We start from the raw sequence: 25,251 nt of genomic DNA on the forward strand, positions 1-25,251 counted from the left end.
ACAAATAGGAATTTTACTAGATCTAGCTCAATTCACAAATAATCATTTTTATCACCTCTCCCTTTTAACAGTCATTAGATGATTAACTATAACCATCTTCAAAACACAGTCATAAAAACGAGTTCTGTTTTAGAGGAAAATGCCAACTAGAGAGTTAAGTAATCTATTAAAAAGGAGACATTAACTAGAATGAATTTATTCCATTCAAAATATTTTGGGGGTGGTAGGACAGGAAGTATTAGGCTTGAAACTAGAGCTCAGGAGGGTGTGGTACACTAAGGACACAGGGCTTGCAGTGTTCTCTGTATACCCAGAAACTTCAAGACACAGGGAAGAATTGTATTTGCTTGTGGTTTTCTTTCTGTTCCCAAATTCTAAATTATAACAGTACATTCAGAGCAAACTCTGCCTCCTAAATCAATGCATGTCCAACTTCTGTGTACATGATCAATGTATGGGTTGAAATATACTGGTGAGGGTGCCTGGGTGGCTCAGTTGGTTAAACGACTGCCTTCGGCTCAGGTCATGATCCTGGAGTCCCGGGATCGAGTCCCGCATCGGGCTCCCTGCACAGCGGGGAGTCTGCTTCTCCCTCTGACCCTCTCCCCTCTCATGCTCTCTCTCTATCTCATTCTCTCTCTCAAATAAATAAATAAATAAAATCTTAAAAAAAAAAAACCTCTAAAAAAAAAAAAGAAAGAAATATACTGGTGAAACACAATGATTTGTTATCTAAAGAAATGCATTGATTCTCCATTGTCCCAGTTCAGCCAAGGGAAAGAGTACAGGTGATGTTTTCCTGGTGACAAAAATAACTCCCCTAGGGGCGCCTGGGTGGCTCAGTTGGTTAAGCGACTGCCTTCGGCTCAGGTCATGATCCCGGAGTCCTGGGATCGAGTCCCACATCAGGCTCCCAGCTCAGCGGGGAGCCTGCTTCTCCCTCTGACCCTATCTCCTCTCATACTGTTTCCCTCTCTCTCTCTCTCTCTCTCAAATAAATAAATAAATAAAATCTTTAAAAAAAAAATAAGTAACTCCCCTCTCTCACACATACACACACACACACACACATACACACACACACAAAACCACCCCAGAGCCGATTGCTTTCCTTGGCCACAATGTCTTATGAATGTTTACAATGGAAAATATGGCAACTACAAATCCAAATCCCATGGCTTTCTGCCCTTGGAACTTCAGGCAAGTTAATTCATCTGCCTGGCCTTGGTTTCCCCATGACACAAAATGAGGATAATAACTTTTCTTAAATGAGGTTGTTGTAAGGATTACAGTAAGAAATGTATAAAAAGTCCCTACCTCGATACCTCACACATAGTAAAAACTCAAAAATATCGTGTATCAGAAATATATCTGTAATCAAATATACACTTTTTATGAAGACCCTAAATGAGTCTGTAGTTCCCATTAGGTTTTCTTTTATTACTCTGTCCTAATTTCTCCCCTCCACCCCTAGCTCTAACTTGACTCCTACCATATCAGAGCATCTCTAACTCTTGACTACTTAAACTAAAACATCATTTATTTGTAGGTAAAGAGATATAAACATTAAGGTCTCTGCCATCCCTCAACTATTAAATTTACCCTACAAATTTCCCCAGGACAGGGAATTGTCCGTGCACCACTCAGCTGATCAGCTCAAGTTCCTTGATGTTGTCTTGTATTTGTCCTGTGACTCCTACCACATCAGGGCATCTTGGGTGGAACTTGTCTCAGTTGATTTGGAATCTTCCTTTCATCTGCTCTACAGTAAAGAGATGCTGGATCTTCAGGCAGCTACCCACAGATTATTTAGTCAGCAAGTTGGTGACTTTTGCTGAGTGCCCATTGAGTGGTCACTGTAAGGGTCTGGGGAGCAGGGAGAGCCAAGTCACAGGGCCTCCTCTTGAGGTGTCTATAGTCTCGTGGTCACACCATATCCCGGGTAGTTTCTGAAGACCTTTGTGAGGGAGTGAGCTTCAGCATTACCAACCAGGCTCATGTGGCAGGAGTGCTGACTATGGTCTTGTGATTTTAACTGATCTTTGCAAAGATGAAGGTGACTTTCAGGATAAAACATAAGCTAAAATTTGAGCATTTATATCTTAAGGAAGCTTTGATCTTGATGGTCCTTCATAACATTCAAGAATCAAACACATTATACCAAAACTGTAACCTCTCAATACTGCTGGAGAGTGCAGTCAACCTGTTTTGTCATTAATGAAACATGTCAGTTTTAATGAACAAATACTTTGTTTTTCTGTGTGTTCCTTGTAGGTTGATCCATGGCTCATATGCCTGGGTTCCTTCATACCTTCTATTACAGTAAAAGCTCAAGAAAAACTTCTGGATACTGATTGTCAAATCCTACAACACAAGGAAATGCTTAACGTAATTAAGATAATATTTTATAAATGCATTTCTGGAAAATAATGATACTGCATTTTGGTGTAAATATCTGTCTTAAGTTCTTCAAGTGCAAATGTCTATGACACTTCCTTGTAGCTCTTAGAAAAAGCACACTGTAATTTTAGTTCCTCGATTCCTAAATTGATAATAACAGATTTATATAAAAGGCACATTTAATACAAATTGTTTCTAATAAGGCATAATTGTGTAAAAGTGTTTCAAACTTTGCATTATCGCTCATTGGCACAATTAACAGATATTAATGGCTAACGTGTGTTAGTAACTGTGCTCATGCTCCTAAAAGATGTGATCACAGAACTGATGAAAGATAAATATTCTTTGAATTGGGGCATAGAGGTAGCAGGGGAATGGGCTTGGTGAAGAGGAATCTTTAAATAGAAAAAAGTCATAAAATTACTTTTTAAATGTTATGCATATCATTCATCATCAGGGAACTACAAATTAAAACTACAATGAGATATCACCTCACACCTGTCAGAATGGCTAAAATCAGCAACACAAGAAACAACAGGTATTGGTGAGGATGTGCAGAAAGGGGAACCCTCTTGCACTGTTGGGAGGAATACAAACTGGTACAGTTTGTGGAGGTTCCTTAAAAAGTTAAAAATAGGGTGCCTGGGTGGCTTAGTTGGTTAAGCATCTGCATTCAGCTCAGGTCACGATCCCAGGGTCCTGGGATCGAGTCCTGCATCAAGCTCCCTTCTCAGCGGGGAGTCTGCTTCTCCCTCTTCCTCTACCCCTCCCCCCACCGTTTGTGCTCTCTCTCTCACTCTCTCTCAAATAAATCTTTTAAAATTTTTTTGAGAAAAAAAAAGAAGTTAAAACTAGAACTACCCTACGACCCAGCAATTGAACTACTAGGTATTTACCCAAAAAACACAAAAACACAAATTCAAAGGATACATGTAGTCTGATGTTTATAGTAGCGTTATTTACAATAGCCAAAATAGGAAAGCAGCCCAAGTGTCCATTGATTGATGAATGGATAAAGAAGTGATATATAATGGATAAAGAAGTGTTAAAGAAGTGATAAGTGTCATTCCATGACAACGGAATATTACTTAGCCATCAAAAAGAATAAAATCTTGCCATTTGCAGTGACATGGATGGAGTATTGTGCTAGGTGAAATATATCAGAGAAAGAGAAATACCATATGATTTCACTCATATATAGAATTTAGAAGACAAAACAAATGAGCATAGGGAAAAAGAGAGAGAGAGAGAGAGAGGCAAACTGGGAAACAGACTCTTAACTATAGAGAATAAACTGATGGTTACCAGAGAGGAGGCAGGCGGGTGGGGGGAATGGGTTGAATAGGTGATGGAGACTGAGGGGTGAACCTGTTGTGATGAGCACCGGGTGTTTCTGGAAGTGCTGAATGGCTATATTGCACACCTAAAACTAGTATTACACTGCATGTTAACTAACTGGAATTTAAATAAAAACTTTAAAAGTGTTACACATATTTAAGTATGTAAAACACACATTTGAGCATAATTCTACCGCACCAAAATGATGTTGCCCTCACTTGTATCCCTCAGCCACCCAAATCATCTCCAAGATGCAAGCATGTTACCTTTGTCTTGCAGACCTTCCAGATAAATGGTATTCAATAATATTATTTTTTAAAGTGTTACTTTGGATTATAGAGCAAATGTTTACTTTGAAAAACAAGAAACAGATGTTTAGCATTAGAAAATGTACTTGAGGGATGCGTGGTGGTTCAATCGGTTAAGCATTTGGCTTCAGCTCAGGTCATGATCCTAGGGCCCTGGGATCGAGCCCTGCGTCGGGCTCCCTGCTCCTCCAGAGTCTGCTTCTCCCTGTTCCTCTACCCCCTCTTCCCCCCTGCTCATGCTCTCTCTCTCTAAAATAAGTAAATAAAATCTTAAAAAAAAGATAAGAAAATGTACTTAAAAATGTCTAAGCAAAGAAAATTATAATACTGTTATATCCTAATACTGAAAAACATTTTGAACTGTAATGTGGTATATCACTGTGTGCAGGTAAGGCTATTTTTGGATCTGTTCTCTCACGGTAACTCTCCATGCACCCTATAGTCTAAGATCAGACATACTACGTGCTTTCTAATCATATGTACTCACTAAATGTTCAACTTGAACATATGATACTACCCGAATTTTCTCAGGTAAATCTTAAAAAAAAACACTTAATTACTCCCATATTGTAAACCTTAAGTGAGGCTTTTAAAAAATACAAATATATTATGAAAATGGTCCTATTCTTTGCAGGGGTTCAATATGGTGGCATAGGAAGACCCTGAACTGACCTCCTCCCGTTGGTACACCAAATCTACAGCTACTTATAGAATAATTCGCCCTGGAAAAGACCTGAAAATAAGCTGAATAGCAACTCCACAACAAAAGATAAAAGGACCAAATCAAGAAAGGTAGGAGAGGCAGAGACATAGTCTTGTCAAAAACACTATTCCTGGCATGGCAAGTCACAAGTAGGAGGGATCTCACAAATATGGAGCATATCCCTAACGAGCAAGGTATTTGATCCCCACATCATGTACCCCAACCCTTGGGACCTGCACCAGAGAGACAGGCCCTGAAACATCTGGCTTTGAAAACCAGCATGGCTTATACCTAGAAGACCCAAAGGACTGTAGGAAACGGAGACTCCCATCTTAAAAGGGCTCATGCCCAGGCTCATTATCTTGGGTCCCAGTGCAAAAACAGCAAGCTGAAAAGCACCTAGACCACATATGAAAGAAATTCATTGGCCAATCTTAAAGCATCTGCCAGAAGGGCAAGGGTCTGCTGGAACTCTCTCCAGGGATGGAGGTGCTGGTATCATTTTTGTACTTTCCTACCTTGCTGGTGCTGCTTGCCCTGGAATGGTGCTCCCATTCCCCCCTTTAAAAGATGTAAAATGCCAAACTCAGCAGGTGTTATGTGCCAGCATCCTAGCACTCATCTGCCCTGCCAAAGCCTGTGGAAGGGCATGCCCCAGTTTGGCACTCTCCTGTGGATCCATGCTGCCTAAACCAGCAGGTGCATTCAGAACACACAAGGGATGCCCCTTAAACACCTGTCTCTGGGCCAAGGGGAACTTGTGTATCTGGGCCCCACAGGTTTGAAACAATTAGAGAAACAGTTCCCAGCAGGCTACCACTCCCAGGTCAGATGCAGGCAGCAGACTAAAACACATCGTCCTTGGGACCCATTTGGTGCCCTTCCTCCCTTGTTCATATTCCTCAGAGCCCACTTCCTATCCAGCCCAGACTTCAAGGTATGTCACCTCATACTCTCTCTAGCCAGGATTCTCCGTGTTGTCACTCCCCTCCTTCCTCCCTCTTACCCAGACAATCCCAAACCCATGTCAATCCAATCACTTGCTGTCTTCACTTCTGGTCAAAATCACCCAACAGTGCAGGTTGATGCCACTACAGGTAGATGGTCTCTACCCCTGGCTGGATGCATCTTAGCTGTTTTTTACATACCCCTGCAGAAGCCTCCTGTGTTCCCCTTCAAGTGACATACATGTCATCACTCTGCTTAGTCCTTTGACCAAACTTCCTCGCTGCTCAAAAGTTCTGCCCCCACCTGCCTTCCAGTTGTCCCAGCCATACACATATCAGATCTGTCTTCAAATCCCACTTGCTACTCACAAATGCTTTAGTGAAAAACAAAGATGAAAAGGGTGTAGAGCGAAATGAATAAATGAAAACGTTTATTTATAAACAATCTTTGAAGTTTTTATCACCCAACTATATAATCTAAAGCAAAATCTAAGTGTTTCTACTTTTGAGTCTCCCCAGGACATCTGAGCCCTTCTTGGTTTTGTACTTTCTTGGGCATGTTCCCTTGCTCCCTGGCCCTCTCCTACACTCACTTGTATATGAACTTGAAGAGAAGCTAAAGAGCAGTTACAACTGATTAATCACAAGTGACTAGCTTTGAAAGGCCCCAGGGCTTGTGGAAGGGGTAGGGAAAAGGAGAGAAGGCGGAGGCCGCGCTGTGGGTGCTCTCTCTTACCGCATGACAAAATTTGCTTCATCTATTTGACGGCCACAGCCACTCTTCTTCAGAATCCCACCATTTCCCACCACCGCGCATTTCTTCAAGGGCAGCTGGAATGGGGTTGCCTAGCAACAGAAAACAAGGCGGGTTTTCACTGCAGAGAACACACAACCGCTCACAAAATCATTGTTTACAGCAGACCCGTTGGAAGAATTTGATTGAAGACTGGGCAGATCAAAAGAGCATGGAGAAAGAAAGATGCCAAGAAGTTTGTAAGGAATAAACTATCTTGTTCCTTTGAAACTAAAATAAATAAATAAATAAATAATAAAAAATTAATTTCCTGAAGTGTATTTAAATATAACATATTTGAATCAAACTGACCATGTACATTGTAGAAAGTGGCTGCTAGGGAAAAGAGAAAAATCCATACTAAACATAGGATTAGTTTTAAAGGCATTAAACTGGGAACAAGCTCAAATGGATTCTATCTCCCTATCTGAATGCAATTTCATTCATTCCTACAAACTGCAATTCACTCAACAAACAATGGCTGAGTGTTTCCTATGCTGTTAGGGGTAAATAAAAAAAGATACAGAAAGTCACAGGCCTCAGGACTCAGTTTGGGATGTAGGGGGACTATGAACATAGAAACTTATCTAACAGACTCTTATGTAATGCTGAAATTGTTGTAGAAGACGTATGCTCTAAGTGCTGTGGAGAATCCCACACAGGAGGAAAAGGGCAAATTTCTGCCAAGCCAACTCAGGGAAAGCTTTCTCACTCGAGATGAATCTTAAAGGATGAATAGGATTTTGCCAGGCAGAGAAGCAGTATAAACAAAGGCATAAAGTATGCCGAAAGCAAATGCTGTGTTTATAAGAAAATGTACACTCTGGGTGGGTCTGTCTAGAACTTGGGAGGCGGTAAGGGGCAAGGGACTTGTGCAAACCAGACAGCATGTGACTTTCTTTCTGCAAACATTGAAATGAACTGCAAAGAAAATGTCCAGTGTACCTGAGTGTTCCCTGAAGTGCTATTTATAGTACCAGGGACTATCAAAACTTAGCAATAGCCCCTGGAAGTGAAATGTGTCCTTCAGTGTCTTTTAGCTGGGTCAGCAAGAACCACGAAGTACAGAATCTCCTGCTTGCTGAAACAATACATATTGGTTGCAGTTCTTTGGAGGAAGAACTTACATCTATAGAACTGGTACATAAAATAACCATTCTGATATTAAGTAGGCCATTCTGCATGAATTTGAAGCCAATATGGATTACACCAGAAGAATAAATGGAATACATGAATATATACTATAAGAGCTTCACATAGGCACAAAGTAATTAAACCAGAAAAATAAAATTCCAAGAGTCTGTGTGATCACTAGGAGCTGAGGTCAGCACTTAATGCAGCACAAGAAAAAATTTTACTTCCTCTATTTCTAGTATGTAAAAGGAACAGCCAGTGCTATGAAAATATAGTTGATAAAGATACAGTACTTAAATGGTAAAGACTAAGCATTTACCCGCAGACAATTAAGAATTTCCTGCATGACTGCAACAAAGAACAGTCTAGTGAACTCCAGAGAGGGAGAGAGAGAAGAAAGACAGGCAAAGGCCAGCACTCTAACACGTCCAGATTGATCCAGGGTTATATGTGGCATTTTCCTCAGTCAGTCCTAAGGAGGGTTTGAAGTCAACATTAGAAATACATTGATTAGATCTACCAAAACAAGGCAGAGGATCATAGGAGAAGAGAGGAAAAAATGAAACAAGACGAAACCAGAGAGGGAGACACAACCATAAGAGATTCTTAATCTTAGGACAAAACTGAGGGTTGCTGGAGGGGAAAGGGGTGGCGGGATGTGGGAACAGGGTGATGGACATTGGGAAGGGTATGTGTTATAATGAGCACTGGGTATTATATAAGACTGATGAATCACAGACCTGTACCCCTGAAACAAATAATACATTATATATTAATTAATTGAATTTAAATTAAAAAAAGAAAATATATTTATATATAAAAAAATAGAAGTGCAAAAAAAAAGAAATACATTGGTTAGATCTATGTTAGATGTAGATTTAAGTTTATATGCTCAAATTAGCTATTCATTTATTCCACAAGTATTTACTGAGTGCCTACTATGTTCCAGGCACTGTTCTGGGTGACAGGGACATATGTAATAATCCCTGTTCCTATGGAGCTTACATTCTCATGAGTAAAGACAAATGAGTGGAAAGAACAGTATGTCAGATGGCGATATGCCTGTGGAGAGAAACAAATCATTGGCATGAAACAATCAGGAAATGGCTTTTGAAGAACTGCAATTCGAATAGGGTGGCTGGGGAAGACCTCAAAGGAGACATGTGAGCAAATCCTTGAAAATGAGGTGGTGGGCATTATGGACATCCAGGGGGAACTGCTGTTGCTGACCTTGAGGAAGGAACATTCATGGTGTACAAAAGGAAGAGCAAAGACCCCACTGTGTCTGGAGATGAGTAAGCAGGGGATTGATAAGTAGAAGAGAAAATGAGAGTTAACTGGCAGAGAGACTGGAGAACAGATTCTGTAGGGCCTTGAAGGATATGATAGAGACTTTGGGTTTTGTTCCAAGATGAACATCAAGTCAAGGTAGAGAGAGCAAAGGAGTGACGTTATGCCATATTTTGGAACAACCACTCTGCCTCTGTGTGAACAGGCTATAAGATGTCATGGGTAGAAAGAAAGGAACCAGTCAGGAGTCTCCTGTAACAGTGGACTAGAGATTCTGGTGGCTTGGACGAGGGTGATGGCAGTGGGGACGGTGAGAAGTGAGCAGATTCTGGAGATATTCTGAAGGAAAAGCAAAAGGATTTGCTGATGTAATAGAAATAGAGTAAGAGAAAAAAGAGGAATTAAGAATGTTGCCAAGGGTTTTGGCAAAAACAGCTGTAAAGATGGACCTGCCATTTACTGAGGTATAGGTTACAGAGGAGCAGGTTTTGGGGAAAATGATTTGGAGTTCAATTTTAAATATGTCATGTATGACATCTCCTTTAGGCATTTAAATGGCAGTGTCAAGGAGGCAACTGAAATATGAGAATACATCCAGGGAACTGGTCTTTCCTGGAGAAAGCTGGGAGTGATCAGCATACACTAGGGAACTAAAGTTAGGAGACTAGATGGTGAATGGGTGTAGACAGAAAAGAGAAGAGGTCAAAGACTTGAATCCTGGGACACTCCAACAAGAAGTCAGGACACTAAGGAGACTAAGGAGTGGCCAATAAAATGGCAGAAAAAAAAAAAAAAACAGGAAAGTGTGGTGTCTGGGAAGACAAGTTAAAAAAAAAGTTTCTCAAAAAAGAAGGGGGAAAATAGTAGCAAATACAATAGATTTGCAATAATAAATAGATTAATAAAGTAAAATAATAGCTAAAAATTGCCCCCTGGATTTAACAACATGAAGGTTACTTGGTAACCTTAACAAGGATAGATTTGGTTCACAGTATAGACAGAAGCCTGATCTGAGTGGCGCCTGAGTGGCTCAGTCGTTAAGCATCTGCCTTTGGCTCAGGTCATGATCCCAGGGTCCTGGGATTGAGCCCCACATCAGGCTCCCTGCTCAGCGGGAAGCCTGCTTCTTGCTCTCCCGCTCCCCCTGCTTGTGTTCCCTCTCTCATTGTGTCTCTGTTAAATAAATAAATAAAATCTTAAAAAAAAAAGAAGCCTGATCTGAGCTCAGTGAGTTATACATGTTTATTTGCATATCTATTTGTATATAGTTATTTTAAAAGTGTGGGCTCATTCATGCTCAACTAATATTTAGTTTGCCTTGGGGCACCTGGGTGGCTCAGTCATTTAAGCATAGGACTCTTGATATTGTCTCAGGTCATGATCTCAGGGTTGTGAGATCAAGCCCTGCACTGGCCTCTGCACTGGGCATAGAGTCTGCTTGGGATTCTCCCTCTCTCTCTACCTCCCCCCAATAATAAAATAATAATAATAATTAATAATAACAATAATAATAATAATATTTAGTTTGTCTTGTAAAAGCCAACTTAAACCCTCCCTCATTGTTGTCAGAGTTCTTGAGGGGTGCCTGGGTAGCTCAGTTGGTTAAGCATCCAACTCTTGGTTTCGGCTCAGGTCATGATTCTAAAATCATTGAGACTGAGCCCCGTGTTGGGCTCCATGTTCAGCAGGAAGTCTACTTGAGAATTCTCTCCCTCTTCCTGTGCCCCTCCCCCACTAAAATAAATAAATCTAAAAAAAAAGAGAAAAGAAAGAGTTCTTGAACCAGATTGACTAGCAACCCCAGGCTTCCAGGCAAGAATCTGGGCACAGAAGCAGCGTATCTGGGAAAGGGCAGAAGTAGAAGCAGTAACATAAAGCCAGGTGTCTCCAGGGGCACTGGGGTGGCTCGGTCGGTTGGCCAATGGGCTCTTGATTTTGGCTCAGGTCATGATCTCGGGTTGTGGAATCAAGCCCAGTGTCAGGCTCTGTGCTCAGCAGGGAGTCTGCTTGAGATTTTCTCCTTCCCCATCTCCTTCTGCCCCTCCCTCCACTCATGTGCAGTCTCTCCCTATATATAATAATTAAACAAAACTTAAAAAAAGAAAAAAAGCTAGGTGCCTCCTACCTCCTAACTTCCAGGTTGTAGGACTGTGGGACTATAGGGCAGGCTGTCTGACCCCTCAGTGTTCCACTTCCTGTCTCTAAAGAGGGCTAGTATCACAGGATTATATGGGATTATATGAGATGTTGTACATACATCTCCTTGAGCTCCTGGTACAGTGTTCCTTCCCTTCTTCTTTCTTCTTTCCCTTCTTTCATCCCTTTCCTTCTTCTAGCACAGTTCACTGACTTGTTCAAGCCGCAAAATACTGAGATTCCATGGGTTTGGGGAAACATGATAATAGAGTGATTTGTCTAACTCTACCTTAACAATTGTAAAATGTAACTATTATATTCATATACTATAAAAAATTTTTTTTAAAGCTCTTGAACTAAAGGCCAGGGATGGGGGAAGCCATTTCTTTTTTTCTGTTAATATTTGCTTGCTACTTCTCCATTTGGTCAACTGCTGGCCCTCACACAAGCAATTTCATTTCAATAAATATTTCTCAAGTTCCTATGTACACACTCTTCTGGGCACAATAACATCTCACCAAAGCTTTACAGAGAGGAAAAACTTAACTGAGAAAACACTGTGGAATTTTAACTAATTGATATAATACTGTCACTGTGCTATTTTAAATACAGAATATCTCAGCTTGGCAATGGTCAGTGCCTACCAGAATATGTGAATGCAATGTTCTCCTTCTGGGGTACAGTACCTAGAAAGAACTTTTGGTCATCTGTTTCCACATGAATATTATTATTTTGGCAAAGAGTGTTTTTTTATTAAGGCATTGCATCCTTTCCTTTCAAATGTATCTCCTTGCATCCCTGCCAGAAAATGTCTACTGGGTCTGAGAATATAGTATACTATAAAACTCCTCCTGCTAACCTTAAAAAATACTACTCTATGTCCATCAGTATATGAATGGATAAGAAGTCACGGTACACACACACACACACACACACACACACACACACACATCTATACATACACACACAACATAATATTACTCAGCCATAAAAAAAAAATAAGATCTTGTCATTTGTGACATGGATGGACCTAAAGGGTATTATGCTAAGTGAAAATAAGTTAGACAGAGAAAGACAAATACCATATGATTTCATTTATACGTGGAATCTAAAAAGCAAAACAAATGAGTAAACAAACAAAAAGCAAAAACAGATCCATAAATACAGAGAACAAACTGATGGCTGCCAGAGGGAAGGAAGCCAGGAGAATAAGCAAAATAGGTAAACGGGATTGGGAGATACAGGCTCCCAGTAATGGAATGATCAAGTTATGGGAATAAAAGGTACAAGATAGGGAATATAATCAATGGTATTGTAATAGCGTTATATAGGGACAGACATACGGTAGCTATACTTGTGGTGAGCATATAGCATAATGGACGGATTTGTGGAATCACTATGTTGTACACCTAAAACTAATGTAACACTGTGTGTCAACTGTACTTCAATTAAAAAAAAAACAAACAACAAACAAATATTCTCTAAATTAAAGAATGAATTAGGCAGATCAACCATATGGATGAGCTCAAAATATTGCTGGACCACTAATTCACCTGACGGATCTTTGTCCATATATTTTTGCCTATCACTGTCCCATCTATTAATGGCCATCTTCTTTTTTTTTTTTTTAAGATTCTAGATTTTTTTTTAAGATTTTATTCATTTATTTGAGAGAGAGAATGAGAGAGAGAGAGCACATGAGAGGGGGGAGGGTCAGAGGGAGAAGCAGACTCCCCACCGAGCAGGGAGCCTGATGCGGGACTCGATCCCGGGACTCTAGGATCATGACCGGAGCCGAAGGCAGTCGCTTAATCAACTGAGCCACCCAGGCACCCTAATGGCCATCTTCTTAATGACTATATTATATTAACCATCTGGTATTCATATTCTGGATTGCCAGTCCCCTCAAACTCTCAGTGCCTCACAGGAAGTCAGGCATGATAATAACTATCCCATCTGTCTTCCAGTATGATTATGAGAATTAAAATAAGGTGATGCACTGAACATCATCAGAAACTCTGAAGTCCTATATATGGCATTAGTACATTACTATATACTAAAAAATTTAATTCTCTAGGAAAAAATGTATCTGTATATTGCTAGACTACTATAATATGTAGTTTATCTTTGGGTGAGATACTTTCAACTTCAAAGAATTATATTGATCTTGAACAAAATATTTCTTATCATTGGCCTTTGAGGATACATCAACTACTTCTATGAATCAATGAATTTAATGAACTTTTTCTAAAGATTTTATTTATTTATTTGAGAGAGAGCACAAGAGGGGGTAGGGTCAGAGGGAGAAGCAGATTCCCTGCTGAACAGGGAGCCTGATGCAGGACTCAATTCCAGGACCGGGAATCATGACCTGAGCCAAAGGTAGTCGCTTAACCAACTGAACCAGCCAGGTACCTGAATTTAATGAATTTTTAAATGTACATTTTTTTGTGTGAATCATTGCAAGGAGCCTATCTTTTTTGCTCAACACTCTATATCCCAAGTAAGCACAGAGCAGATAATCGACTATTTGTTTAATATGTTAATTATTTAATCAGATTTTTGTCGAACATCTAATCTGTTTTCACCAGTACCTTACCTAAAGTGGAATTTTTTTTTTTTTAAGATTTTATTTATTTATGTGACAGAGAGAGAGACACAGCGAGAGCAGGAACACAAGCATGGAGAGTGGGAGAGGGAGAAGCAGGCTTCCCGCCAAGCAGGGAGCTCAATGCGGGGCTCGTGATCGAGCAGACACTTAACGACTGAGCCACCCAGGCACCCCTAAAGTGGAATTTTCTTAGTGTCACAATGGATATATATTTTAATCTCCAAACTGCAAGAACAGACATGAGCCCTGCCACTCTCTAAATAAGAGCCAATAAATAAAGCCATCGCCAATTTTGTTTTTTGAGTTATCCCTTTATCCTTATCATGGCCCATGGCCTACGTTGCTTGGGTCTCTTCTTAAATAGCCTGATGTCCAACTTACCTTTTCATTCAACAACTATTTGTTGAGCACCTCTGATGGACCAGAAGCTGCTGTGTATACTGAGAATATGCTGGTGAACAAAATGGACATGTACCCCATTCATGGAGCTAACATGTTAACAGGAAAAACAATTTAATAAATATAATAGGAAAGTACAGAGTGCTATATAGGACATCTCTATGAGGAAGTGACCCTGAGACCTGGGATCTCAAGTTTTTAGGCATAAGAAAAGTAGCTGAGATTTCTGGTCTATTAAACAATCTTAGGAAAGTTGAAAGAAAAAACACAAAAATTAGGGTCTTTAATGTTTTATGGCATAAATGAAGGTGAAGACAGGCTACAAGACTTTTTCAGAAGCAAATTACAAATACCACCTGATAAATTATTCCTGGCTTACAATATGACTTCTGGAAGAATGCTATTAAAATCTGAAGAATCTAAGCCATGGTTTTTGTGCCTTATGTAAATAGCTCTAGAGCATCCCAAAATGGTTTTTATAATTAAGTGAATGAAGCATTATTTACCAAAGTCATTTCCAAAGCAAGATGCCTCACTTCTTCCTCTTCATGTGCAATCACACAAGACAACAAAGCACTAAGGGCCAGTGACTTCAATTACTAACATGAGGACACTCTGTGCCTACCCATCTTCTATCCCATAGACATAACTAGATGTCTTGAATGATAATTACACTATCTCTACGAGGAAGTGAGTTAACCACCGTCAATCACTAACCCTTTTAGAGTCTGAGCTTGTCCTGCGGGAAGGGGAGGAGGCACATGGAGAAAAGAAAAAATGTCAACCACTTAGTAGATAGAGAACTGGATTAAACAATGCTGCAGTAACTACTTTTACAGGAATACACAACACTTTAGTAAAAACATCTCTGATACAAATTAATTTACAATAGTCTTTAAGGCATGTCTAAAATGTAAAAAATTAGCATCATGCATTGATGTGAAATAAAAACTGAAGAATAAAAAATGTTCTATAGAACCACTATAGGGCAAAACCAGATATTGGGGGCAGGCTGTAACGTCCCTACATCCAAGTTATAAAAAACAAAACAAAACAAAACAAAAAACCTAATCTTATATCTAGGCTTCTGGGAGTACAAGGAAGCCAAAAAGTTTAAAATCCCAGAGGTGACCCACTTGGATTCTGTGAAAATGAGTAAAGGAAAACCTCATTCAAAATGGAGTTGAGAAGTCCTGAAGAAGGGGTCTCAAGCCTGTACCACTACTTGCAGCATACTTTACCTACCTGGGCAGGAGGAAGCTTATTATCCTCCCCCAGCAGGAGGGAAAAGAAGATTTTGTCCTAGCCCAGCAACAGCCCAGACAATGAGAAGTCACCACAAACCTGAACTCTTGCTTTCCTCCAATGAATTTTTATTCAGAACCACCCCTCTCAACTCCTTCCTTTCCTCTCTAAAAGCAAACCCCCCTCTCCTTTGTTCTCCAGACTTGTCTACGGTTGATTACAGTTTGCATGTCCCAAATTGCAAGTGCTCTGCTATTCCTAAATAAACTCATTTTCCTGGTAAAATAACTGGCTACTTTATTTTCAAGGTTGACAATTCTTTTTTTTTTTTTTTAAGATTTTATTTATTTATTTGACAGTGAGAAAGGGAATACAAGCAGGGGGAGTGGGAGAAGGAGAAGCAGGCTTCCCGCCGAGCAGGGAGCCCGATGCGGGGCTCGATGCGGGGCTCGATCCCAGGACCCTGGGATCATGACCTGAGCCGAAGGCAGACGCTTAACTGACTGAGCCACCCAGGCACCCCTTAAGGTTGACAATTCTATCCATAGTGGAGCTCGGCCAGAAACAATCTAAGCTCTGAACAAACAAGAGGAGGCTCTGCAGTGCCTAGACATGAGAATTGAGTAATAGATTGAATCAGATTAAGCAAACTAATAGCCAGTGAAATATCTTTAATTTCAAGAATTTATCTAAGCAACAAAGTAGTATTTTTAAATACTCTTGCTTTTGAAGATGGCAACAAAATAGTCCACTGTTTTAAACTTAATATATCTCAGATATATTAGATAAAAAAGATAAACTCAGTGTTAATGACAACAATCATAACTCTCACTGCTTCAATATAAGTTTCCAGATGCACCAAATAACTTTTGCATCTACCTTGCTCTAGATTCTTCTTTCTCTAGCCTCCTTCTACCACTTCTGTTCCTGTTTCACCTGTAACCTACATTCCTTGCTTGGTTGTTTTCATATTGGGGGGTGAGGGGAGAAGAAAGGGAGCATGCCATAAATATTTCTAAATAAATATTATTTTATAACTAAAAAAATAAGTGAAGCTATCAAGCCAAATTTTCCTTATTTTGTTACACATGGAACTTTATGCTGATATTGTTTTAGCTAAAAAAGTTGGACTTTTATTTTCACGCTTCACAATTCAAAGGAAAACTCTTTGTTTGTCTGTTTGTTTCGCCCGACTACTCCCTCCAAACAGCTCTCTTTGATAGGAAGGGGAACAAGTCTTCCATGTCACGCAGTTATGTTTTAAAGCTAGAAAAATTACCAGACCACTCAGTATTCAGAACACTACCAAGTGCCATTATTAAGAAGAGGAATCACTATCAATGTTAGATGTGGGTCTCAAATCTTAACAGAAAAGCAGAGCTTTTGATTTGCAACCCTTGAAGTGGCTTGAAAGGCTGTCGCTATATATGCCAGTGACTATTACTCATGATGTCAAAACATATGCTTGCCCTTATTGATGAAAATCTCAAGTTTTTGTCCACAGGAATATGAACTTGTACTTCTAATTATAGTCCAACCCATTCATTTCTATGTACCTTCACCCACATATCCACATGGACTCCCACACATAATTATGCTTCACCCACACACATAATTTAATTTCTCACCCACATGTTAATTATATCCTCGACTGAGGCATCTAAATACACCCCCTGTCTTACATCTAATTACAGCCCCCCTCTTATGAATGTAATTACACCATTCAGCCACCCATCTAATTATGCCCTCCTTGACATATTTAATTGCACTGTCCGCTCAAGGATCTAACTACATTCTAACCAGTGCATCAATTAAGCCCCCAACCCTCCAACAATATTCTTCAGATGCACATCTCTTTATCTCTGTACCCCACTTTATTATTTCAACTAAGGATTGACAACCCAAGCAAATTCCTAGTAAGTATGGCATCCAGCTAACAGGCAAAATAATGACAAGATGTAGCTGAATCAAAAGCAGCTTTGGTCCTTTCTGGTAAATAAGCAAATATGTATTTGCTTTTTCAGTCATTTAACTAGCCCCTTGGAAATCCAAATTACAATTTCTGCTGTTTTCTTACTTTGCATGCGTAAGCATTTTTATGATGAAAATATCTAGTAATTAATTTATTTCAGAGACTAATTCTTCTTATTACAGATATTTAATTATTGAACCCTTAAAAAACATTACCCAAAACTTTTCCTGGGGATATATAAGTACTAATTATAGAATATTTGCACATCCATACCATTCAAAGAAGTTTCACTGTCCTTCAATTATATGAAAGTGAATTTCTAGAAAGCTGATGCTAAGATTTGTATTCCCCATTCCACTAATAAAATTGTGATTTAAAAAAGATAAACTCATTATTAATATTCTTTCTACACAGGATGCATCTCTGGAAATTGAATAATGTGATATAGTCATGTGTTGGGTACTATTTCTCCATTAAAATGTTTGATTCAATCCATTATAAAAAATAATACATAAGCATTCCAAGGAGTATTATGTATTTTTCACATATAATCTATAGTTGGGACACAACCCTTAGAAGCCAAATATTACATCAGTTCATGGGACCATTAAGCAGATTCATCAAATGTTTCATAATCAATTCCCAGTTAACTGAAATTTGTTAGACATTGTTTCTGACCCATGAATGCCAAAGCAGCAAGGAAGTCCCGTACCTCTACTTTAGGCCAGAAGCTGGCTGCATTTCAAAAGTTCTCAAACAGGGGAGACTTTTCATGGTGGAAAGGAAAGGACTATGAAGGGTACGCACAACATTTCAAAGGTAGCCTCCAGTGATTCTTAGTAGTAGAGCACAAAATGGCGGCGGCAGCAGCAGGAATCAAGTTCATGCCATTCATTGCTAGACTTCGCAGTCTCAACTCCGGAGGTAGAAGTACCACCGCAAGAATCTTACTCTGCAAATACAGTGCATCTTCCTATTGAGAAGCATTGCCCTTGAGCCCTGCCTGACCATATCTGAGTCCTGACTTAACGTTTCTTCTATGACCACTGGCGACTTATTTAACCTCAGTGCCTTAGTGTTCTCATTTGTACCCACCTCAGACAGTTGTGAGGATTAAATGAGCTCCATGTGGCACAAAGTAAGTGATCAATACTATTACCTTATTTTTAATGGACCGGTATTTTCTCAGCAACACAGCCTAGAAATCTTGGAGTCATTTTCTCTCAATATCACCCTATCACCTACCTCTGCAGAGGTTCTTCTACTCTCCTCCTTCCATCCTCATTGCAAAACTTTTTTAAAGATTTATTTTATTTGAGAGAGAGACTGAGAGAGAGCATGTGTACATGGGGGCAGGGGCAGACTCCCTGCTGAGCACAGAGCCCGAGGCAGGGCTCAATCCCATGACCCATGAGATCATAACCCATGAGAGCATGACCTGAGCCAAAACCAAGAGTCAGAAGCCTAACCCACTGAGCCACCCTGGCGCCTCACCTCATTGCAAAAATTTTGTAATGGCTTACCACGATTGTTGGATTCTAGTTCTTGCCCACTATCTATCCTTCACTCTCATGTACTAATTTTTCTTCCAAAACAAAAGTGATGCTATCACAAGTGTTTACATATTGTCCAAACACATAAAATTACACACATTCAATATGCACAGTTCTTTCTATATTGCTTATCCCTCAATAAATCTTTAAATAAACAAAATCTAGTGCAAGTCACTCCCCTACAAAAAATGTACAAAATGTCCCATTCTTGCCCCACCATCCATAGACAAAAACATTTGAGATCTTCATTGAGGCACTCAGAACCCAACACCCCAAACTCCTTGTTCTTTCTTGTTTCATACCACATCACTTATGCTCACACTCCATATTCCCTCCACACCATTTTATTTACTGTGCTTCTCCTCCAAAACAGCCTGAATTTCTTGTCTCCCTACATTTGTTGAGGCTGCTACAATGTCTCCTCCCCTACCTCCCCCCACTCTCCCTACCCTATTATCTACCTACCAAGTCATTTTTCACCCTTAAGAACCATGAAGTGTCTGCAGGTATTATGTCCAATAAGATCTTCTACAAGTTCAAGGATTGCTCAAAAACTGAAACAGATCAGAGGAACATAAGAATTCATTTATGCTCAATGAGTCATGAGAATTATGTGTTAAAGCTGTGCACAGCAGCTTGTAAATACATGTGAAATTGAATCAAATCATTTCTTCAGTACCTCAGAGACTTTCAAACTTATAATTGTTGATGTTCTTTTGTTTGTTTCACAATGGAAGTCTTCTGTTGTTTTTCAAATAAGATTTTATGCAGAAAATCTCCATTAAAAAACAAAAATAGAAAAACAAAAGAGAAGATGCTGTTTGAGGTGCAGGTGGGCACCTCTCTTGGTGCCTCTTATTTCTGAAAGTGATACTTAGACACCCCAAGGAAATTGATGGTGCAGAAAACTACTAATCTAATCAAACTCTCCCCCACCTGGAAATTAAGAACTACAAATATCAAGCACATTTCAGTTAAAGATATTTGGCAGGTATTTACTGGGTTCCAAACAACCATATACTAGGCCTTTTATGACGTACTGGAGCAAAACCCCTGACCTCCAGCTTAATGTCTGTCGCACTAAAATGTGGAGTGAATTAAGACATCTATTTTGTTTTCAACCATAAAGAGGGTGCAATTACTCAGTAATGCAGCAGATTGTTAAACTGTTAATCCAACTTAACTGACTGAGCACCTTAACAACAGTACCAGGATCAATTGCTGGCTAATTAACTATTAAATTATTAATTTCTTAAAAAAGCAAACCTAGTATTGTCTCATATATAACTATTCCATGACAAAATGAAGAAATCAAGCAGAGAATATTTTCTTTGAGAACAACTGGCTCCTTCTGCTTTCTCCCCACCCCAACCCCCTTTACAAAAAAGTATCTGTTGGGATGAATGGATAAAGAAGATGTGGTATATATATACACAATGGAATATTATGCAGCCATCAAAAGGAATGAGATCTTGCCATTTGCAACGACGTGGATGGAACTGGAGGGTGTTATGCTGAGTGAAATAAGTCAATCAGAGAAAGACATGTATCATATGACCTCACTGATATGAGGAATTCTTAATCTCAGGAAACAAACTGAGGGTTGCTGGAGTGGGGGTGTGGTGGGAGGGATGGGGTGGCTGGGTGATAGACACTGGGGAGGGTATGTGCTATGGTGAGCGCTGTGAATTGTGCAAGACTGTTGAATCACAGATCTGTACCTCTGAAACAAATAATGCAATATATGTTAAGAAAAAAAAAAAGAAGATAGCAGAAGGGGAAGAATGAAGGGGGGTGAATCGAAGGGGGAGATGAACCATGACAGACAATGGACTCTGAAAAACAAACTGAGGGTTCTAGAGGGGAGGGGGATGGGGGGATGGGTTAGCCTGGTGATGGGTATTAAAGAGGGCACGTTCTGCGTGGAGCACTGGGTGTTATGCACAAACAATGAATCATGGAACACTACATCACAAACTAATGATGTAATGTGCAGTGATTAACATAACAATAAAAAAGTATCTGTCAGGGCGCCTGGGTGGCTCAGTCAGTTAAGCGACTAACTCTTGATTTATGCACAGGTCATGATCTCAGGGTGGCAAGATCAAGCCCGCGTTGGGCTCTCTCTCTGCCCCTTCCCTCATCCCTGCCCATGTGTGCACTCTGTTTCTGTCTCTCTCTCCCTCAAAAACAAAAAGTATCTGTCATTCTTTCTTGTGAGAAAAAGGAAAAGAAGTTGTTCCTAGAGCATTCCTCTCTTCCCTACATCGCTCCCTCAATCATCTCCCACGACTTGCACATATAAGCCTCGAATCAGCTTAATTTTATAGCCTCTGAATTCTCCACTCACACTCTTATCTCTGTTTATTTTACCCTATCTACTTGAGTCATCTTCTCCCCCTTTTTTATCATGTGGCCCACATATAACAGAATCACCCTAAAATGCATAGAAAAGATACATATTCTTGGTCCCACTTCAGCTCTGGGTAGAGTTGGAGAAGCTGAAGTTCCCCTAAACAATTCATGTGAACAGTGAAGTCTGTAACCCACCAGATCCTACCAACTCTCAAATACAACCTAATGTCTTCCTTCTCCAGAACTTTCCCTGACCAACCTTATCTTCAGGGATCAGCATCCATAATCCTACCCACTGTCACAAAAAGAACCCTACAGCAATGTCACTCCCTTTAACTGACACTCTAGACACTTAGCATTTAGTACTATTTGCTACCTACTATTTGTATTTTGTGTATACACTCATCCCCCACAAGTGGAGAATAAGTTGCTCAAAGGTATAAATCATGTCTTGTAAATCTTAACCTCTGACATTATATAGTGGCCATAGTAAGTACAAAGATGTTTTGATTAATTGATTGATTGATCCAGAAATGCCAGGAATATAAGCAAATGAAGCAAATCTGTTAACAATTTCAGACCACTGGTGTAAAGGTTAAGGATACACATCTGAGCTAACACAGTCTAGCACACAGGAGTTCCAAAATCAAATGCCTACAGAATCCAGGCAAGGAGCATAAGAGTAGTTCATGGAAGGCAATAGGGAATGCTAAGTACTGTGGTAAACAAAGGATACATGACAAAACCAAAAAGATCAGGAACTGCCCAGACCCTATTGATGGGCATAGGACCCAGTGCTGCCAGATATTTTAATTTTTTATCCAAGTGCTACTAAATTCTATGTGAAATCTCCTAGTTTTTAATGTTGGCAATATATTTTAAATAATTTTTTTAATTGTAAAGGCTGAATAAAATACATTTGAGAGCCACACTTGGCTTGCTTGTAGCCAGTTTGCATTTTAAACTCTAGAATCCAGGCAGGGTCTTAGGCATCTTATATTTATTCAGGATGGGAGGTTAAAGAGAAGTATAAATCTTATTCAGAAAAATACATGTTTTAAGGAACTTTTAGCCAAAGATGGGGAAAGATTCTCTTCTTGCCAGGCCCAAATGAAATAATAGGTCCTTTTTTTATAAGGCAGTTTGTGAAAATTCATGATTCTAAGAGACAGAAGACAGACCACAGCATTTTTGAAGTCTCCCTAATTTCAGTTCAAAATAACATTAAGAGATAACTCAGATATTACCCACAGTGATTTCTCAGCCCTCGATGACTGAGACCTCTCATCCTAAACAGTTGTTACTTTCTAACTAAAATGGGATCATCTTACTCATGCTGTTTAACATGATATTATGGACATCTTTCCATCATTATTTTAATGCCAGTGTACTATTTCACTGGATAGGTGATTCAAAATTTAACCATTTCCTTACTGTATATATTTTAGGTTGTTCCCAATTTGTCACTATGTTAAACAATGCTGCCATAAACATCTTTGAATTGTGGCAAATCCAGGAAGGTGAATAGGGAAGGAAGGACCAACCCACTCTATTTTTCCCTTTGGACAAAAATAAAGCTTGCCTAATTTTATTAAAACACTGGGCAAGAGCCTCTTCAAGACCACCTCTCCAGCGCCTGGGTAGCTCAGTCGGTTAAGCATTTGCCTTCGGCTCAGGTTATGATCCCAGGATCCTGGTATCAAGTCCCACATCAGGCTCCCTGCTCAGTGGGGAGTCTGCTTCTCCTTCTGCCCCTCCCCCGCCGTGTGCTCTCCCTCGCTCACTCTTTCTCTCAAATAAATAAATAAAATCTTAAAAAAAAAAAGACCACCTCTCAACAAGATTGCTGTCCCTAACCCATCCACATAGATTCCTCATGCTGTCACTGACCTGACACATGTAATCTTGAACATTTGTCCAGTTATTTCCTTAAAATAAATCCTTAGATGTGGAATTGCTGGGTCAGATAATAAGCACATATTTAAGGCCTCTGATCCACATTGCTGAATTACTTACCAGAAAACTATACCAGGTTCACTGGCACCTCTTGTGCCTGAGAGCACCTATGTCTCACTCTCCCTATCTAGCGACCTTGAAACAACTTGGGTCCTATCAATAAAAGCGGCTGAGTATACATTCATCCATTTCCATAAGAAAAACACAATGGGAATCTCCGTATGTACTATGCCAGCTATTTCAGACATACCAGGGGAGAAACTTTATTGTGCTGTAATCATTCTATGATATATTAACCTGAGAGGAAAGGCAATGCGGCTTAAGTGGGTAAATTAAGAGTTTGGTTCAACAGGTCTGAGTGCAAATTCTGACTCAGTTTGGAATCTCAGCTTGGAACTAGTTGCTAGCTGGGAGATCTGAACAGGTCACTTAACAGGTCTCAGCTTCCGTTTCTACATGTAAAATGGAAACAATAAAATATTATATGATAATACATATAAAACACATAGCAAAAAGCCTGGCACATTGTAAGTTCTTGGTAAACTACAGCTTTAGAGTGTACCCACAAAACCTTATCAAATTACCAAAATATAATGAACCACTCTTTAATATTTTGTTTTCTCTAATATATTTGATTTTCATTAATATTGCTTAAACATTTTATCTATAATATTACATATTTAGAGACTGAATTAGTTAAACTTTATTATTTCTAATTTAAAATAAAAATGCTTTTTCTTAAAATCCACCTGTGAGTGAAATCATATGGTATTTGTCTTTCTCTGACTGACTTATTTCTCATAGCATAATAGTTTTAAGCAGTTTATATTTATTGCTTTATTTATATGTAGGATAATAATTACTGAATTAAAACATCTTTGAAAGGTCATTAAAATATCTTTTTTCCTTTGACAAAAGAGGCAGGAATATGCAATGGAAAAAAGACAGTCTCTTCAACAAACAGTGCTGGGAAAACTGGACAGCTACATGCAGAAGAATGAAACTGGACCACTTTCTTACACCATACACAAAAACAAACTCAAAATGGATTAAGGACCTAAATGTGAGACCTGAAACCATAAAAATCCTAAAAGAGAGGACAGGCAGTAATTTCTCTGACATCAACCATAGCAACATTTCTCTAAATATGTCTCCTGAGGCAAGTGAATAAAAGCAAAAATAAACTATTGGGACTACATCAAAATAAAAAGCTTCTGCACAGTGAAGGGAACACTCAACAAAACCAAGACAATCTACTGAATAAAAGATATTTGCAAATGACATATCCAATAAAGGGTCAGCATCCAAAATATGTAAAGAATTTATACAACTCAACACCAAAAAAACAAATAATCCAATTGAAAAATGGGCAGAAGACATGAATAGACGTATTTCCAAAGAAGACATACAGATGGCTAACATAAAGATGCTCATCGTCACTCATTATCAGGGAAATGCAAATCACAACTACAATGAGATATCACCTTATACCTGTCAGAATGACTAAAATCAAAAACACAAGAAACAACAAATGTTGACAAGGATGTGGAGAAAATGGAACCCTCATGCACTGTTGGTGGGAATGCAAACTGGTGCAGCCTCACTGGAAAACAGTATGGAGGGTCCTCAAAAAAATAAAAATAGAACTACCTTAAATCCAGTAATCCCATTACTGGGTATTTACCAAAGAATACAAAAACACTAATTCAAAAGGATATATGCCTCCCTATATTTATTGTAGCATTGTTTACAGTAGCCAAATTATGGAAGCAGCCCAAGTGTCCATCAATAGATGAATGGATAAAGAAAAGTGGTATATATACACAACGAACGTTACTCAGCCATCAAAAAGAATGAAATCTTGCCATTTGCAACAACATGGATGGAGCTAGACAGGATAATGCTAAGTGAAATGAGTTAGTCAGAGAAAGACAAATACCATATGATTTCACTCTTATGTGGAATTTAAGAAACAAACCAAAGAAACAAAGGAAAAAACGTAAAAAAGACGGCACTGTGCCGCAACCGGCTCCAGGACGGCGGGAAGGCCAGTGGGGAAGGTGGCTTGCGCCCCCCCGACTGCTCTCTTCGGAGAGTGGGCCTACCCCCGA

General features: G+C 39.4%; 1 protein-coding gene across 1 annotated transcript in view; it reads right to left on the reverse strand.

Annotated features, from left to right (window-relative positions):
• Window positions 1-25,251, reverse strand: part of ST8SIA1 (ST8 alpha-N-acetyl-neuraminide alpha-2,8-sialyltransferase 1) — a 143,785-nt gene that overhangs the window by 48,157 nt on the left and 70,377 nt on the right. Inside the window, exon 3 of the mRNA XM_028113253.2 lies at window positions 6,433-6,542. Coding sequence (XP_027969054.1) covers window positions 6,433-6,542 — 110 coding nt within the window. The remainder of the gene's footprint in view (window positions 1-6,432; window positions 6,543-25,251) is intronic.

This window comes from Eumetopias jubatus, unplaced genomic scaffold (assembly GCF_037043125.1).
Source record: "Eumetopias jubatus isolate StellerSeaLion01/CBP00866 unplaced genomic scaffold, mEumJub1_p1.0 scaffold_8, whole genome shotgun sequence".
Taxonomy (NCBI): Eukaryota; Metazoa; Chordata; class Mammalia; order Carnivora; family Otariidae; genus Eumetopias; species Eumetopias jubatus.